The sequence below is a fragment of the Euprymna scolopes genome, chromosome 18 (genome assembly GCF_053919585.1).
Source record: "Euprymna scolopes isolate OS-2025 chromosome 18, ASM5391958v1, whole genome shotgun sequence".
Taxonomy (NCBI): Eukaryota; Metazoa; Mollusca; class Cephalopoda; order Sepiida; family Sepiolidae; genus Euprymna; species Euprymna scolopes.
Genome location: NC_136499.1, coordinates 33,487,825 through 33,505,700, shown reverse-complemented (window position 1 = coordinate 33,505,700; position 17,876 = coordinate 33,487,825). Strand labels below are relative to the sequence as shown.

Genomic DNA, 17,876 nt, shown 5'->3' with positions numbered 1-17,876 from the left:
ATGAAATGGTGAGGTACACTCAGGCTTGAACAGGGGACCATTCGATCTGTAGTTGAATGCTCTACCACTAAGCTATATCTCTAGATGACAATAAAATCTATTTTTTTAAGAAGAAATAATTTGCTGAGATTTTATTTCCCTTGGCTGGTGTAACATAAAATATTCCCCTGTAAGAATTCTTCTTTTTTTATGTAGTAGAGAAAAAGACTATTTTTTAGATCGGATATTTTCAGTACAAAACATATCTAAGAACACTGCCAGACATAAATTACCTTTGTGTGAAATTTGCAAAAGATAGGTTCTGAAACGGCTGAGGCTATGAGGAACATTCTCTCTCTCTCTCTTACACACACAGAGTAACTTACTTTAATAAATACTCATTGAATCATTTTTTATGATATACTATTAATCAAATATTTACTGAAATAAAAAATGAAATAAGGAGAAACTAAAACAAATTCTTCATTTTATTATTTTTACATATTGTGAATTATTTTTCTCTTCATCTTCCAAACTGGCAATATACACCTTATCGAATAAAGTAAAGAAATGACTATAATAATCATTCTCTTTATCATAGATTTCTACCTATAAAATCAACATTCTGTTCCGATTTGTCAGTTCTTGTGAACACTTGCAGCATCTTTAGAATAAAATGTAATCCAGTTCACTGCATTACAAAAAATACTTTATCCTGCTCTGAATTATTTTCAAATTGGCTGTCGTCTTCATTCATATGGAGTTACTTTCCATTAATTGGAAAAAAAAATATATAAAACTTTGAAAGAAAAAAAAACAAAAACTTGTAGTTTGTTTTTCATTTTTTGTAACAACCATACAAGTAAATACACTATCAGGCTAGGCTGGTTAGTGGTGATGGGATGATTCCAATATTATTATCGATTATGTTCTAAATTTTTTATTCCAATTCTAAAATAGCTTTTGTTGCCTAAAAAAATTGGGATGTAATGAGGGGGGGGGAGGTATTTAGTGAAAAGTTCTCATCTATTCTTAAATATAAATCCCCTTTTTTTTTTTTTTTTTAGAAACTAAATGTTTTTGTTTTATCCAAGGTTTTAATAAACTCATTGTGAAAATTTCATTTTTTTTTTTTTTTTTTTTTTTTTTTTTTTTTTTTTTTGCTAGTTCTTATTCACTTGTGCCATTTTTATTGGGTCATTTTTTTCCTATGCCATTTTACCTAAGTTAATTATTATGATCTATAGATTTTAGTTTTCTTGTAGTTTAAAATATTTATCATTTTATTTTGAGTAGCACAATAGGAAATTAAGTTTAAAGCAGCAAAAAACAATGTTTTTGAAATCTGAAATAAGCGTAAAATATTTTTGATTTCAATACTCCAAAAAGTTACGATTTTTTCAATTGTCCTAACACTACTATATATATATAAAGAAAATAGAAATGATAGTTTAGATCCCTGTTCTATCACCACCATAAACCAAAAAAATGTTTTTATGCGCCAACTTGTTCTACAACTTTTTCTTCTTTTCCTATCAAATGTACAAAATTATGGTTTTTAATCTGTGTTTTTGTTTTGTTTTCCAGGGCATTCAATTGCTACCATATAGTAAAATTACTTGGTGTCGTATCCGTGGTGTCCGCTGGCCGTCCTTTGGTAGTCATGGAACTTATGTCTAACGGAGATCTGAAGCAGTTTCTCCGTAGGCATCGGCCTGATGATGATGTGCGTACTCTATCTTTCTCTGTTGATTTTATCTTGCTATACTCCTGGCAAATTCTCTTGAATATTTTAGTGTAATCTATACAAGTTTTATATGCATTTCATGGAAAGAAATGGCATGAGAATAATGTTGTGTGAGTTTTATACAGAATTAAATCTGATGATTTCAGAGGAAGATCAAATTTGAACAGTATAGGGAGATGTGTACAGAACAGGAGACTTTGTTGGTATGGTCATGCTGAAAGAATGGATGAGAATTCTTAGGTTAGTAGATGTAAAATAGTTGAGATAGCAGGTTCAGTTCAGTGGGGAAGGCCAAGGAAAACATGGATGGAAGTGATAAAAATGGACTTTTAAAAAAAATAGGGAAGAAAGGCTTGGCCAGAGATAGACTATTTTGGAAGTCAGTTCCTAAAATGTCATCCAACATATGCCAGCGTGTAAAACTAGCATTAAACAGTATATGATTTTCTGTTTATACCGCTGCTTTTTTTTTTTTTTTTTTTTTTTTTTAAGTTCGTAGACAAAATTTACTAACCTAAATTTAATAAAGAAAAATAAATTGCAAATTATATATCGATAAAATTCAAAGCTTTCAAACAGGAATAAATGTCACCTCCATCCCATGATTAAAAAAATATATTTTGAATTAAGTAAAATTTAAAAGAAATATCTGTTTACCATCTGAAAAAAATGCAAGTTTTATTTAGCATTAAACCAAAAATAATGCGAGACGCAACGTTTCTATTTCATTCGTTGTGAATATTTTTAGTGTTTGAAACATGTTGCGCAGTCAAATGGTATACTGTCTAACTCTGCTTCCTGAAACTGATTCTTTATTTTAAAGTCTTTGAATATTGAATATTCAGACTTTTTATTGATTCTTTGAAGTTCAAAAAATCTGACTCTTAGCATTCTTATGACTCTGACTTTTGAAATATCTGACTTTGAGAATGACATATTAAAAACAATTTTAATAGAAAAAAAGAAGTTATACTAACTCGACTTCATATTGTTCACGCTCATACAACACACTTGTATCTACTGGAAGGCACCGAACCCCCAATATGTATAGCACATCAGGAGAAACTCACCGTCAAGTATATATTACTAGAGTGTGATAACTTTATTCCATAACAAAAGAAATACTTTCATTAGTCCAACCATAAAGATCTCTTCAACAAAATAGAACTATCCAAAATAATAGACTTCTTATAAGAAATATTCACTTATTCACCAAAATATAAAACAAACTCCCAAACTTGCTGCACATAACACACCAAAATCATAATTTAAAACCAGAACAACCAAACCAAGAACATAACGATTAACTGACACTGAATTGAATAAACCACAAGAAACAGTATGCTACCCACCAACAGGTGTAGTACTATATTAGATAACCAACTCGCTCAATTAACTAAAAATATTAGAACTCTGAAACATAATACAAAATAGCTTCCCACAAAATCTGCATGGCCTTAAATGACCTTAGAATAGCTGATAGATCATTAAGCAAACAATTACAATTTGGCAACCCTGGTTTTAAACACACATATAAGTAGTTTTATCATTTTTTTTCTCAATTTTATCACTCATGATAAATTTTTTAATGAAAATTCAATATTAAATTTTTTTTCTTTTTAAATGTAATTCATAGTTTTTGTAAAACGTTAAATTTATTTTTGAATTTTTGAGATGAGGATTGATAATTGTATTATTTGGATTACTATTTTCATCTTGGATGATATTTTTACAACATTCTGGTCAATGTAACCTCCAACCTTCTTCGGACGTATCTTGTTCAACTCTAGAATCTGCACAGAATTTCAAACGGAACCCTTTATTTATTTATTTATTTTTTTTTTGTTCCCATCAGTCATGATTCGGTAGAATTCCGAAGTAATTCGCAATTATATTTTGAGTATTGCCTCCACTGGGGCTGGGGATTGAACCTTCAACCTCCAGAAGCGTGTAACTTACAACTGAATTATACTAAGTGCTTTATTCATTACACTATGGGCCCTTGTTATCTGCAAGAATCCGTGGCATAACAGATAAAATATTTTGTAAAATTCTTATAAGCTACACTTACATTTTTAAGAAAATCTATTTTTGATAGAAAATGCAAACAGGCTATCTGGCATTGCTCGGCTGTAAGATACGCTTAAATATGATTTTTATTCATGCATATTACATATTTATTTATTATAGAGACGATTCTCTATCAATTATTATATCAAACCTAATATATAGTAGTGAGATCAAAAGTATAATTATATATATATATATATATATATATATATATATATGATTTGGGTGCCATCAGCTATAATCTGAACCAAAACCTGCAACTCTTCACTCTCATTCCTTAGCCTCTGATCCATGCCCATATGCACACACACACACACATATATATATATATATATATATATATAAAAGTTATAAAATATATATGGTGATTAAGCTACACTGAATATTCCGCGAATGGAAAGCAGTAAGACAAGCAAACACATGTAGAGACCTAGGCGATCCATATAGATTATGCCTTCATGAAAAATTTGCTATCCTATACTTTAAAGAACCCCAACATCGATTAAGCTGTAGGAGAGAAATAGTGAACAACTGTGTTCAAAGAATTAAATTTACTCTAGTATAGATACAAAATAATTTTAAAACTAACAATAGAAAATAAACAAATAAAAAAAAAATAATAAATAGGCAAACATGCATATACATAAACTATAACACATATATATGTATGTATATATATAAAATATATAAAAAAAAAATTTAACCTAGATTTAAAACAGATCAAGACACTAGCTATCTACGCTAAATAGCACACACAAAGGAACGGGTCAACCGGAGGTCAACTGGGCATTTGCCCTGTAAGTGTCTGCTCATTGGCTGATTAGGAAGGGTGCGAAGGATACTAGAAAGCTGATTGGCTAACTAAAAACTCAATAGAATAGATAAAAGTCATGCAAACAATAGAATAGATAAAAGTCATGCAAACAAAGTCTCCGTATATGAAAACGTGAGACAACCACAAAATTCTCGCATAAGCCTGATGAATCCTAAGCAATGGAAGATTTTGCTTTAAACAAAATCAAATAAAAAGGACAATTAAAAGAATTGCTTTGGCATCGGAAAATACCGATTCTGATACCCCCCAAATTTGTCGATTTTTCTGATTCTGATTAATCGTCCCAACATTAATATATATATATATATATATATATATATATATATAAAGTTCAAGTGTAATGTTAACAAACATCTTTCTACTCTTCTCCCTTCATAATGACCCCACTAATTAATTCCCTAATAGTAGCCCCCTGCTTCAAAGTGGCACTGTGCCTTGTTTGGGGTGAAAATTGAATAAAAAAAAAAAAATAAAAAAACATATCTATATATATATATATATATTCACCTGTCATCCCTTTTTAAAAGATGGAATCGCCCGATTATTGAAGACAAGGTATTAGCCAGCAAGGTCTACTGAGTTTTATTATATAGTTTAAGTTTAATCTCATAATATCATTTCTGCATAATAATCTTTTATTTAAATGTTTTTATTTTTATTACTAATAAACTTTTCTTAAACAAAACTTTTTTTTTATATAAAAAATATCTACAATGAGAAATGTGCATATATATCTTATTGTTCCGTTCAATATTTAATGGGAAAAAAAACAAAATTAAAAAAAGTGGCATTATGGCAAAATGTGTCCTTTTGATCATTGGCCAATCTAAGATGCCTCAAATTTATTCGATCCTTTCTATTTTATATTTGCAAAAAAAAAAACAAAGAATGACATAATTTGTTATTCTACATTTTGAATTATCCTGATAAATGAATTTTAACAGATTAAAAAAAATTTTTTTTACTTTTTCAGGATTATGATGGTCGGACACCATTGACCTTAAGTCAGACATTACGGATGGCCGCTGAAGTAGCTGATGGAATGGCCTATCTAGCCGATAAAAAATATGTACACAGAGATTTAGCCGCTCGAAATTGTATGGTATCATCAGACTGTGTCGTCAAAATAGGAGGTAGGTTACTCTAGCTTAATCATAACATGGATCGGTTAAGCTGCTGCTGCTTGTTTTTTGTTTTCTGAAGTTACAAGTGAATCCAGAAAAAGTTTTGCGAAGCCCTGAGGCGTAGTTGGAAAATAAAATGTGAAAAAAACATGACACGTTAACCGCTCGGCCAGCCAGAATGAGTTACTGAAAGATGTTTGAATTTATTTAAGTAAGAAGAGAATTACCAGGTGCCCGCACGGAAGTCGTAGAGTTAACATTTTGTGTGAGCGTTACGACAACGATGACAACGACGACGTAAGCAATAGCTATTCAGCAGTGAACATTTCTGCGGGACAGTTTTTAATGAGATCAATAACCCAGTTTGTTTGTTTTTACCTAACTTTGGGGAAAAACAGCTCCCCCGTTTATTAGGGGAGTGTCTCATCTCGAAATGAAAGCAACCGTCTGATATGACGACGGTAAGCTGACACTGACCAAATGTTACATCGCTTTCTAGAGACCGGGCTAGGTATTCAAATTGAGTTTTGCTTTTTTTTTATACCGAAAAATGAAAGCAATATGCAGCAATCCCAAAATGTTGAATATTTAACGTTTCAAAGTCGGGCAAATTAAATAGACATGCGACGCCTGTTCGTAACTCGTAGATATTATGATGTCGACGTGATATAAAGTTTTAAAAATGAGTGATGGCCTCGAGAAGCCGCCAAGAAAAAATCCTTTGCGCACATACAGAAAAAGCGAACATACATACACACATTTTCGCTTTTATATATATATAGATTATTTAAAATTACTAAGGAAGTAAACTTTCGGCAAATTTGTAACTCTTACTTTCATTATTTTGTCCTTTAGTCCTCACATTCCATGAGCAATGTTAGAAAGGAGGGGGAGAGAATTACTGCTTTTTGGATCAGAATCTATGCATCAAACATTTATCATTGGCTAGTTTTGACCTTGAAGTATTTTTATTTTTAGCTCTTTATAGCAAGTAGTTTCATGCCTTGTCTGGAGCCATTTCCATTTAAATAAATAAAATAAAATATTAAGCAATTGCATGACTGTTTACATATTTTTTTAAGGATCTTGTATAGAATAAAATTGTTTTCATTTGTGAATAAGCTGTTTTTATGATATTAAAGCTGTTTTTACCATATAGTCACCTTATCGAGGCCCAAAGGCCACTCAAGGATAAGAGTTAATGGGTACTGTGATGGTGAAAATTCTATGTTAATTTATTTTAGTAGACAGCTTAAGTACCCGTTTACATTGGACTTGAAAATGACTAGGTTATAGTCAGTTCGGAAGAAGCTCTGGGATATTGTGTTCCACAGATGAGAAGTTTTAAGTAAAAAGATCTGCTCATAGAATTTTTTAGTTTTAGGCACAGATAGAGACTAAGGGAAGTTGCTGATTGTGATTGTAACTAGTCGAGTGTTTGCCGCTCATGCTTTACAAGGAGAACCATCTCTTCTATGAGAAAGAGGTAGCAGAGATTTATAATTACCAAGAAAGTTAATTTGTGAATATTGGGTGTTAATTAAACATATCGTTTCGATTTCAGTAATGGATATATATCGCTTGACTACTGTTACGTACAAGATGAGAAAAAAAAATTAGTTATTTATGACTTTATTTTATTTATTTTGTAGTGTTATGGCATGTTTAACATTAAGCAAAAATTTTAGCATTCGCAAAACAGCATTAGGTTTCCATCCAGCAACCCAAGTTTAGTAGACAAATGAAAACATAAAAATCCTGTTTAACACTTCTTATTCTAATTATGTGCATGTAGGCGTGTTCAAGAAGTTTTTAAACAGAAATCTAATTACTTAGCACGTAGGTAAAGTAAAACTTTTTTATACACTTTCGTAGTACATCTACCCTCAACTTCCATCACCCCCCCCCTCCCTTTCCGCATAATCATACTAATTATAGTTTGTAGTATTTCCGCTCTCCTTTCCCCTCACTATCAACTTTTGGATTAGCTACTAGTTAGTTGATGCCATTCAGTGGTAAAACAACTAATTTGCTTCAACGCTAACAGAATTCTATTATCTCAAAACGTTTTTGTTTACAAAACAGCATTTTCTTAGCGTTTTTCTAATTAAGTGTTTATTTTCTAATTTTGGTCTTTGGCCAAATTGTTGTGGCTGTTTGTTTAGCACGTTGGACTTTGCATAGAACTCAGAAAGATTGTTTTATAATTTATCTGATCTACATGAAGTTCTCATTGATCCTAGCTATTCATTAGATGAATTGGAGGTTTTTACTCACACCACCAAGAACAGTAAGGCTCAGTGGTTGCATGCAAAGTCAGAGAAGGTCTGGCCAAAAACACACAAAAGAATGGAATAGAAGCAATTTTTTTTTTTTTTTTTTTTTTACATGGGGTTCACCACTTATCAAGGCCCAAAGGCCACTCAAGGATAAGGGTTATTGCAATGAGATAGTATTGTAGTAATCATTAGTATTGGGTGTTTAGATAGTGTCTTATTTAAGGGGGCGGTTTGTCAGGAGTTTATTTATGTTGGACTTGAAGACGTCCAAGTTGTAGTCAGGTGGGAAACAGGCAAGTGGCAGAGAGTTCCACTGGCGTGCAGTTCTAAGAAAGAAGCTTTGCTCATGGAATCCACGTTTTGATTTAGGCACAGATAAAGAGTGGGGAAAATTATTGACAGTAGTTTCAGCCAGACGGGTGTTTCTCGTGAAAGATTGGCGAGGGGGGACGAGGGATTGGAGCTTAGACGAGCACCTACCATGGAAATAACGATAAAACAAAGGCAGGCTCGCAACGTCTCTTCTGTTGCTACTTTGACTTCGTTGATTTGCAATTCAATGCCTGACATGCTTTTGCTTGCCACATGCAAAGATGATCAGAGGACAACGAATCCTAATACCAAATTTTCACCAGAGCCCTATTAGTCAGGTTCCAGCACTAATATCACTTGGTGCCAAACCTCTCTGCCATAGGTATCTCTTCTAGGAACCGTAGTTGCACACTCTAATGCTAACCACATTGCCACCACCCCTACCATGGTGAGGAAGGACTAGACTTAAAGGAGGCTATTGCTGCTGTTGATGTAGCTTTTGAGTGTTCTTTGTATTATTTTTTTTTTATTTTTTTTTTATTTTTTTTTAATTCTTTAACTTTTTTTTTTTTTTTAAACTTTATTTGAAACTTGGAAATTTGCTTACTATAATCTTTTTGGGTCTGCTGCTTTTTAACAAATGTCTTGCAGGAAAAAATGTCAACATTTTCACAATCATATGTTTCCACTTAATATCTTTAATTAGAAGCAAAATTAAATGGTAAGTTGAAGGTCCTGGGAAGTTAGGATGATTCTTTTTGTCCTTGGGAAGCAAACATTTTAAGTCAACTTAGTAGAATAATAAATTAATCTAATAAATACACATTTGTGATCTGATACTATAAAGAATGGTAGTATAAAATGGAATATTTTTATAACAAAATATTGTTTGAGAGCATTTTTGCTGGTAACATAAAAATTCTAATTCCTTTGATAATATAAAAATTTTAAATTTTTGTGACATAAAATATAAGAATGAATGTCTAATTTGTCTGATAATCGTTTACTTTTAGGTAATGTTTTTTTGTAATTCTACATTAACTGATTCTATTTTGTATAACATCTTTGATTGTTTTTTTTGCTTCCCAGACTTTGGTATGACCCGAGACATTTACGAAACCGATTATTATCGCAAAGGCGGGAATGCCTTGTTGCCTGTACGTTGGATGGCACCAGAATCTTTAAAAGATGGTATTTACACAAGTCTCTCTGATGTATGGTAAGCAAAACAAACTAGAAGAAAAACAAACATTTTCTTCTTCCAATATTTTTCTTCTTCCCACATTTGTGTTAGGTTGGTGATTCAGGATATTTTGAACAAAGAAAAATCTCATTCACATTTTTAATTTACTTTGAAATTTAGAATTTGCAAATAGTATGCTTTACCTTGAATTAAGTCAAACAAAATCAGAGCTACCTAATATTTATTTGCATCAAAAACTTTAACCTGTTCGATAATTCATGCCACCAGTTACAATTCGTTTCGCTAATTAATCTCTGACATTATTGATTGTAAGTAAAAATGGATAAAATCTGCTTGTTCATCGGTTTATATTCTATATATGACGTGTTGGCAATTTTCTCTTGGGACCTGCTGTTCATGTCATTTTTTTTTTTTTTGTCTGCTTCTGAGGATCCTTCCTGCTTTGGTCCTGGTTTTGAATTGAACTAATCCTTTAAAATGTCCTGATGTTAAAGCAAAGTACACAAGGAGGGACTTGTCATTGAAAATGTTATTTAACACTTGCCATTGAAAATGTTATTTAACACTTGCCATTGAAAATGTTATTTAACACTTGCCATTGAAAATGTTATTTAACACTTGCCATTGAAAATGTTATTTAACACTTGCCATTGAAAATGTTATTTAACACTGGCCATTGAAAATGTTATTTAACACTGGCCATTGAAAATGTTATTTAACACTTGCCATTGAAAATGTTATTTAACACTTGCCATTGAAAATGTTATTTAACACTTGCCATTGAAAATGTTATTTAACACTTGCCATTGAAAATGTTATTTAACACTTGCCATTGAAAATGTTATTTAACACTTGCCATTGAAAATGTTATTTAACACTTGCCATTGAAAATGTTATTTAACACTGGCCATTGAAAATGTTATTTAACACTTGCCATTGAAAATGTTATTTAACACTTGCCATTGAAAATGTTATTTAACACTTGCCATTGAAAATGTTATTTAACACTGGCCATTGAAAATGTTATTTAACACTTGCCATTGAAAATGTTATTTAACACTTGCCATTGAAAATGTTATTTAACACTTGCCATTGAAAATGTTATTTAACACTGGCCATTGAAAATGTTATTTAACACTTGCCATTGAAAATGTTATTTAACACTTGCCATTGAAAATGTTATTTAACACTTGCCATTGAAAATGTTATTTAACACTTGCCATTGAAAATGTTATTTAACACTTGCCATTGAAAATGTTATTTAACACTTGCCATTGAAAATGTTATTTAACACTGGCCATTGAAAATGTTATTTAACACTTGCCATTGAAAATGTTATTTAACACTTGCCATTGAAAATGTTATTTAACACTGGCCATTGAAAATGTTATTTAACACTTGCCATTGAAAATGTTATTTAACACTTGCCATTGAAAATGTTATTTAACACTTGCCATTGAAAATGTTATTTAACACTTGCCATTGAAAATGTTATTTAACACTTGCCATTGAAAATGTTATTTAACACTTGCCATTGAAAATGTTATTTAACACTTGCCATTGAAAATGTTATTTAACACTGGCCATTGAAAATTACAATATTTAAAATAAATATTAGCCAAGCAAGTTACATTACCATTTACTTCTGTTATGTTTACATATTTTTTAGAGAATCTTGTATTGGGTACAGTTTTTTTTTGGGGGGGGGGGTATTATTACATTATTTTTTAGAGCAGAACAGACCCAGTGGCAATTACATGGTGCCTTCTACATCAATCTATAATTTACTGTAAATATTCTTTTTTGAAATAAATGTCTGTTAACGTTAATATTATTATGAAAAAAAAAATACTCTTTTAATTGTCATTGCAAACTAAATGTTCATTAATTAAAACAAATATGTATATTTACTAAAACTTGTAGCAAAGTAATTTTATTAAAAAAAAAAAAATAAAATAAATATTCCCTCTTATCGTTAAAATAATTGACAATTAAATATTCTTTAAATCAATGCTACTTTTTGAAATGTATTTAATTTAAAATTCAACTGTTTTAGTTGACGTAACAATATAATTGGATTTTGGAACAATTCATTTTAAAATGGATTAACTCGGAGTTTTCTTAAAATGTATATGGAAAGTGATAATGTTTGAACAAACATGAAATGCCTTAACGTATTATAATATAAATATTTTGGGGTATTGGAAGTGGGGGGGGGTAACTATTCAGATATTTCTTTGAAAAGTTTCTTACGATGAAAATATTCAGAAAAAGAAAAATAAGATTGATTTACCTACGTAATACGTTACACTCTAAATGGTCCGATATCTTCAATCAATCTATAAAACACCAAGGAAAAATCGATCAACTAGCACATTAAAATGTCAAAATAAAAAAATATTTCTAAATTGAAAAAAAAAAAAAAATTTAATACAAGTAAAATTTTATATATTTACCTCAAATAAGTGTATCTCACTGGTTTACTCTTTTGTTTCTCAGGGCTTATGGAGTTGTTCTGTGGGAAATGGCTACTCTAGCAGCCATGCCTTATCAGGGCCTCTCCAACACAGAAGTTGTAAGATTTGTTTCTGAAGGAAAAATAATGGAAAAACCTGAAGGTTGTCCTAAACGATTGTAAGTAAAAACGTCTTTCTCTCTTTATATAACCTTATAAAATGATTTATTTTAATACAAATTTCTTTTCTAGTCTAGTTAAGAAAACTTTCCAATTGTCCAGCATCCCTGTGACATATCTGATAAATAACCAATTACAAATTGGTACCATGTTCGCTTCATTTGTTTCTGATTGTGATGACCGTAATAATAACCCGTTCTTCTAGTCTGCCATCTTGAATTTGAAGTGCACTCATCAATCTGTCAAATAATCACTAACACTTATTCTTACGTTTACGTTGTTTATTACATTGAATGTGGTGAATCGTGGTTATTTAAAAATACCTCAAGAGGAAGAGATGTACCCTCAATGGTAAATACGTCCAATTTTTTCGACGTACCAGAGAAAAAGAAAGATAGAAATGGAAGTCACCTTATCCTCTTCTGCCTCTGACATCACATTCCCTCCACTCTGTCATGGAAAAAGCAGCCTCTGTTCAATTGCAATATTCAGCACACCTAATAACTTGTTCTATATTTTATTATTGCAATTATATACTTTCTATCGAATCTGTTGTCAGAAAACACTCTGCTGCTTTTCTGCAATCGCATCACCATGAGAAAAAAAAAAATTAGATACTTGAGTATTCAGGATCTTCTAGGATCATGTTGTCATCAACTAAATCCTTTTGTGCCTTAACATATGACTACCATGATTAACACTCGTATGGAACATGTATTTTGGAGTGTTGCGGTTGACTGGTGGTGGGCGATGTGACTGTACCTGCTGAGACATTATATACTGCAATATTTTATGGAAGCCTTTATACAGTAAGACGAGCAATTTTTTTCATCTTATGTGCTGCCGATTAGGATTTTTTTTTTATTTATTTATTAGAAAGGAGGCTCCACTTATCAAGGCCCAGGAGCCACTCGAGGATAAGGGTTGAGAGGACACATATATATACTTTATCTCAATTATATACAGGAGATCCTCCAGATACAAAATTAATTGGTTCTGGCTTGGCTTTCATATCATGAAATTTTCATAGACTGAAAGGCATTTTACACATAAATTGTCTAATCTGTTCCAAGCTCGATGAAAACGCTAATTAAATTTTATGATAAGGATAAGACCAGAATGAAATAAGAGTCAAATAGCACTTAATCTAACTGTTAATACCTTTACTTGCTATTTATTTTTTCCATTTTTTTTTTTTTTTTTATATATTTTCCTTTTTTTGATCTCTAAATATAAAACTCTATTTAAATAAAAAAAAATGACTAAGAAATATGACCTAATTTTTTAATCATTATTTTCATCATTACTCATGATATAGGCATGCAGGCGAATGGAAGAAAAAAGAATTCAAGGTGAAATGGATGATTTACTTTCAGCTAATTTGCAATTTCTAAGAAAAATAATCATAAACGCCTCCACCTCTTATAAAAATTCCAGAAGGTGTATGATAACAATTAAAACAGAAAATCTTTATTCTTCAAAAGTGGTAAAAAATGAAATGCATAAATTCATTTTTCAACTTTAAAAATAATTTTAATGAAGGTGTGGGGAGGGGGTGAATAGAAAAAATAATTTCAAGTCTAAGGAAAAATGGTTTCCAGATAAAAATCAACAAAAATATTTCCAGAAAATGGTTAAAAAAATTTTTAAATCGAATGAAGTCCTGATTTTAAAAGTATTTTTGAAGAATTAGGTGCCTAAAAAATAGTCTTTTTATAACTATCTTTTGTATTGCAAAAATTGTTTTGCAAGCAGAGACAAAAAAAAAAAGTCACATTTCGTAAGCTGAAAATTTTGTGAGCAGTCTTTCGTATCTATATATTCAACTGTACATTAGATTTGATCTTTTTGTATATTCTTTTCAAATTTTTTCTTTTGATTGTTAGTCATTTTTAGTTCTGATGAGCAAAGAGCAGGAATCAATTAGCTGTTTTTATTTCTTCATATTAATGGTGGAATCAACTATATTTTTAAGAGTTGATCGGTCAAGATTTGTAAATTTTTTAAATTTTAGGAGATTTAGGATGGATTTTGGGGTTACTTTCAGCAGCCTTGTAACTCTCACTTCCCTTATTTTGTCCGTACATTCCATGAGCAATGTTTCTGATAAAGGGAGAAGAATTGCTCTTTTCTGGATCGGAGGCTGTTTATTTGATACTTAATGTTGCCTAGATTTTGATGTAAAAGTAGCATTTTGTGTTGGTCCCCCGACAAAGGAGGGATTGATTCACTCCCATTCGTTTGTTTGCCCTTTTCTCAATAAGCACGGCTTGAATTTTTTTGAAATTTTGCACAAACATTAGTCATGGTGAAAGTAAATTTTTGCCTAAACAGGTTACCCTTTTGAGGGCATTATAGTGGTAAAATTGCCCCAAAAGCATTCATCCGTTTGTTTGTTTGCACATTAGTCATAGTGAAAGTAAATTTTTTCAATCGTGGAGGGGAACCTCAAATGCTCGACTTGTGTTTTTTAATCACTCAAGTGATTTCATGTGTTTTCTGGAGTAATTTCCAAAAATAAAAAAAAAAGTAAATTTATTTTTATGCATAAATATTGTTTCTTAAAACGTTTTCAGAGTTTTTGCACATGAAACATTTTCGCTTTATTTGTCTTCAATAAATCTTTGTTTTTTTTTATTTTAGATACTCGCTGATGCTTACTTGTTGGGCGTACAAGTCTAAGCAGCGGAACACATTCAAAGAAATAATAAAATCCATGGAAGCAGACATGTCTCCGTCCTTTGCCAAAATGTCCTACTACCATAGTGAGGAGAACAGGAGGTACATGAAAGACGAGGAGGAACGCAATCAACAATCTGGGGGCCCCGGTGGCGGCGGTGGTGGAGGAGGCACCGGTGGTGGTGGAGGTGGCGGCAGTAGTGGTGGCGCCGGTAGTAGTGGTGGCGCCGGAGGAGGAGAGAGGCGAGATGAAGGTTGTGACGAACAGTACAAACCACTGTATAAAAACATAAGCGGTTCTGGGGATTTTTATAGCGAGCAACAATCCAACCAGTCGCTGAGTAGCACAGCGGAAGCCCTCGAGCTTGAGATCATTCCTTCTGAATCGGAACCTCTGGCCTCCACTTCGGGACACTCGTCGGCGGCCGGTATCAGCCCGTCGGGGGACGGGTGTGGCCTGCGGCGGAGTTCTAGCACGAGTAGTGCTGCTCTCGCGTCGGCGTCTTACGATATGGAGGAGGAGACAAACAAAAACGATAACTCACGGATTTTACATAAAAATGGCATTGCCAACGGACACATTCAGTCACAAATGACAAGGACGCCCGTGTGCTAGCATTATAATCACATGCTTCATACTGTTACAAACACAAAAAAAAAATAAATATCACACACATACACATACCCCGCTTCAAAAAAAAAAAAAAGAAAAATTCATTATTCACTTTTTTTTTTTTCAAATTTTTTTTTATCGTTATCTTCCTTGTCCTCCAACATCGATTTTTCATGGTTGTCTCCCCTTGTTTATTTTCAATGTATTTCTTTGTTTTTATTTTTCAATATAGTTTTAAATGTCTTTATAATCAAGATGTGCGTGTGTTTCTTTGTGTCAGTATATGCACAAAATATTAAGAGTGTGTATGTATGTATATATATATATATATATATATATATATATATATATATATAGGAGATATTATATTACTTAATCAATCATATTCAAGGAGTCTTTTAGATAAATATGCGTGTGTATATGTCCAACTGAAAATCTCTTTGAATGGTAATTATATATAAAATATCTTTACAAAATTCATAAAATATTTTTAAAAGGAGATAAATTTATATCTTTATAAAAGTAATCATATAGTAAATTAAAAATTTATGACTTATATATATAAATATTGAATAAAAAATGATTTACCACTTTTCTGCAGTTTCATGGTAGATCCAATCATCAAAAGCATACATGTGACCATACGTCTGTGTGTGTGTGTGTTATATATATATATATATATATATATATATATATATATATACATCATGGAAATAGTATTCCGACGAGATAGAAATAAAAAAAGCAACAAACCAAGTCATGTGTTCCTCAACGTTTTGTCTTTATTGCAAAACATCCTCTGGATGAATGTCACTGGTGTTTTGTTTTCTTACATTCATCCAGAGGAAGTCTCTCAATAAAGATGAAATGTTGATAAACACAACTTGGTTTATTTCTTTTTATTTGTGTGTGTGTCTGTGTATGCATTAGTCTAAAGGGGAGAGGTAGTTTGCTTGAAGTATTGCTGGTAAACAAATATCTTTTTAAGAAGGTTGTAGCAATGTCAGATATTGTAATCGTGACGTGTCGTATGAACAAACAAAGAAATAAATGACCAAAGGCAGCATTTAATTTACAAATCTTCGTATTTCTGTTTTTCTTTAACAAATAAATCAGTAAATATGGACTTACTGTTCATTATATAACCAGAAGTATAAAATGTCTTTGATAATTTTAGACGTGAAACCATTCTTTTTCAAAAAAAACCAAAAAAACTTAAATTTGCTGGTTACCTTTTTCTTTTTCATTTTGAAAATGAGGTTTCACTATTGAAATTATCAAAAACATGGGAGTCCATATTTACTGATTTACTTGTGAAGGACTTTTTTCAAAAAAAAAAATAATATACAAATATTTGTAATTTAAATGCTGTCTTTGGTTGTCTGTTTATATTCATATGTTGTGTCAATTCACCAGCCTGGTACCCTACATTGCTATCAGCTTTCTTAAACGCTTACATGTTTATATATATTAATCTATGAAATATGGAAATTTCTGTGTATTATAAATCTATGTATAAAAATATATATTCTGATAATTGTCTACCATGAAACTACATTAACGTGTTAAGATAAGCCATTTTTAATTATTTATTATTGTTATGAAGCTATACCTAGAGGGATATTGAGCCTTTTGTATGTACAAGGTTTGTTGCCTTGGTTCGACTCTGTTTTTATTCTGAGATGCTAATTTTATGATATATATTTAATCGTCATTTTTATATATGAATAAAAATGTCTTAAATTTTTAGGACAATTTTTTTTATTTATACATGTATATAAGTTTGGAACAATGTGTGTGTGTGTGTATATATATATATATATGTATATATATACATATACATACACACACACACATTTATGTTTCTTGTGAAGATGTTTTATATTTAGGTTGGGGAGAAACTGCTTCTTCCTAGCCGCCACACCTGAAAGTATTTTATTCACGCTAATATCATTAGAATTTTAGAAATTAATTGAAGAAAAAGTTTAATTTAAAAACTTAAAACTAAAATATCTGGTCTCATTTGGTTTGTGCAAAATCATTGAGATTTTGTGAATTTCAAAAGAACTTAAAAAGAAAAACAGGATGGAGGTGGAAGTTCTGGCATTAACTTCTTACTGAATATGAACATGATGTAAAATGTTGTCACACCGCTAATATCTCAGCTTCATGATGGAGTGGTCTTGCACAGCTTTATCTGGCAGGAAGTTGTGAAGGACCGATTAAAATTATCAAGAGCTCTTTAAAATCAAATAATGTTTCTTTTTGATGTTTTAATAGACATTTTAAATCTTTATCAGTATAGAATTATTTTCTTTTTTTTTTCTTTTTCCTTTTATGTTATGTAAGAAGGAAAGTGGGGGTGAAATTTCTTTATGGAGGACAAGGAAGAAAAATCA

The 17,876-nt window shown here is 31.2% G+C and overlaps 1 protein-coding gene across 2 annotated transcripts in view; it reads left to right on the top strand.

The window, feature by feature from the left end:
• The window catches only part of LOC145297581 (insulin-like peptide receptor), a 290,500-nt gene extending 274,971 nt beyond the window's left edge, over window positions 1-15,529 (top strand). For both annotated transcript variants that reach the window (XM_080143619.1, XM_080143620.1), the window contains 5 exons: window positions 1,567-1,705; window positions 5,605-5,764; window positions 9,436-9,565; window positions 12,050-12,184; window positions 14,829-15,529. In XM_080143619.1, the coding sequence (XP_079999745.1) occupies window positions 1,567-1,705; window positions 5,605-5,764; window positions 9,436-9,565; window positions 12,050-12,184; window positions 14,829-15,480 (1,216 nt within the window). In that variant the 3' untranslated portion in view covers window positions 15,481-15,529. The remainder of the gene's footprint in view (window positions 1-1,566; window positions 1,706-5,604; window positions 5,765-9,435; window positions 9,566-12,049; window positions 12,185-14,828) is intronic.
• Window positions 15,530-17,876: the final 2,347 nt, after the last annotated feature.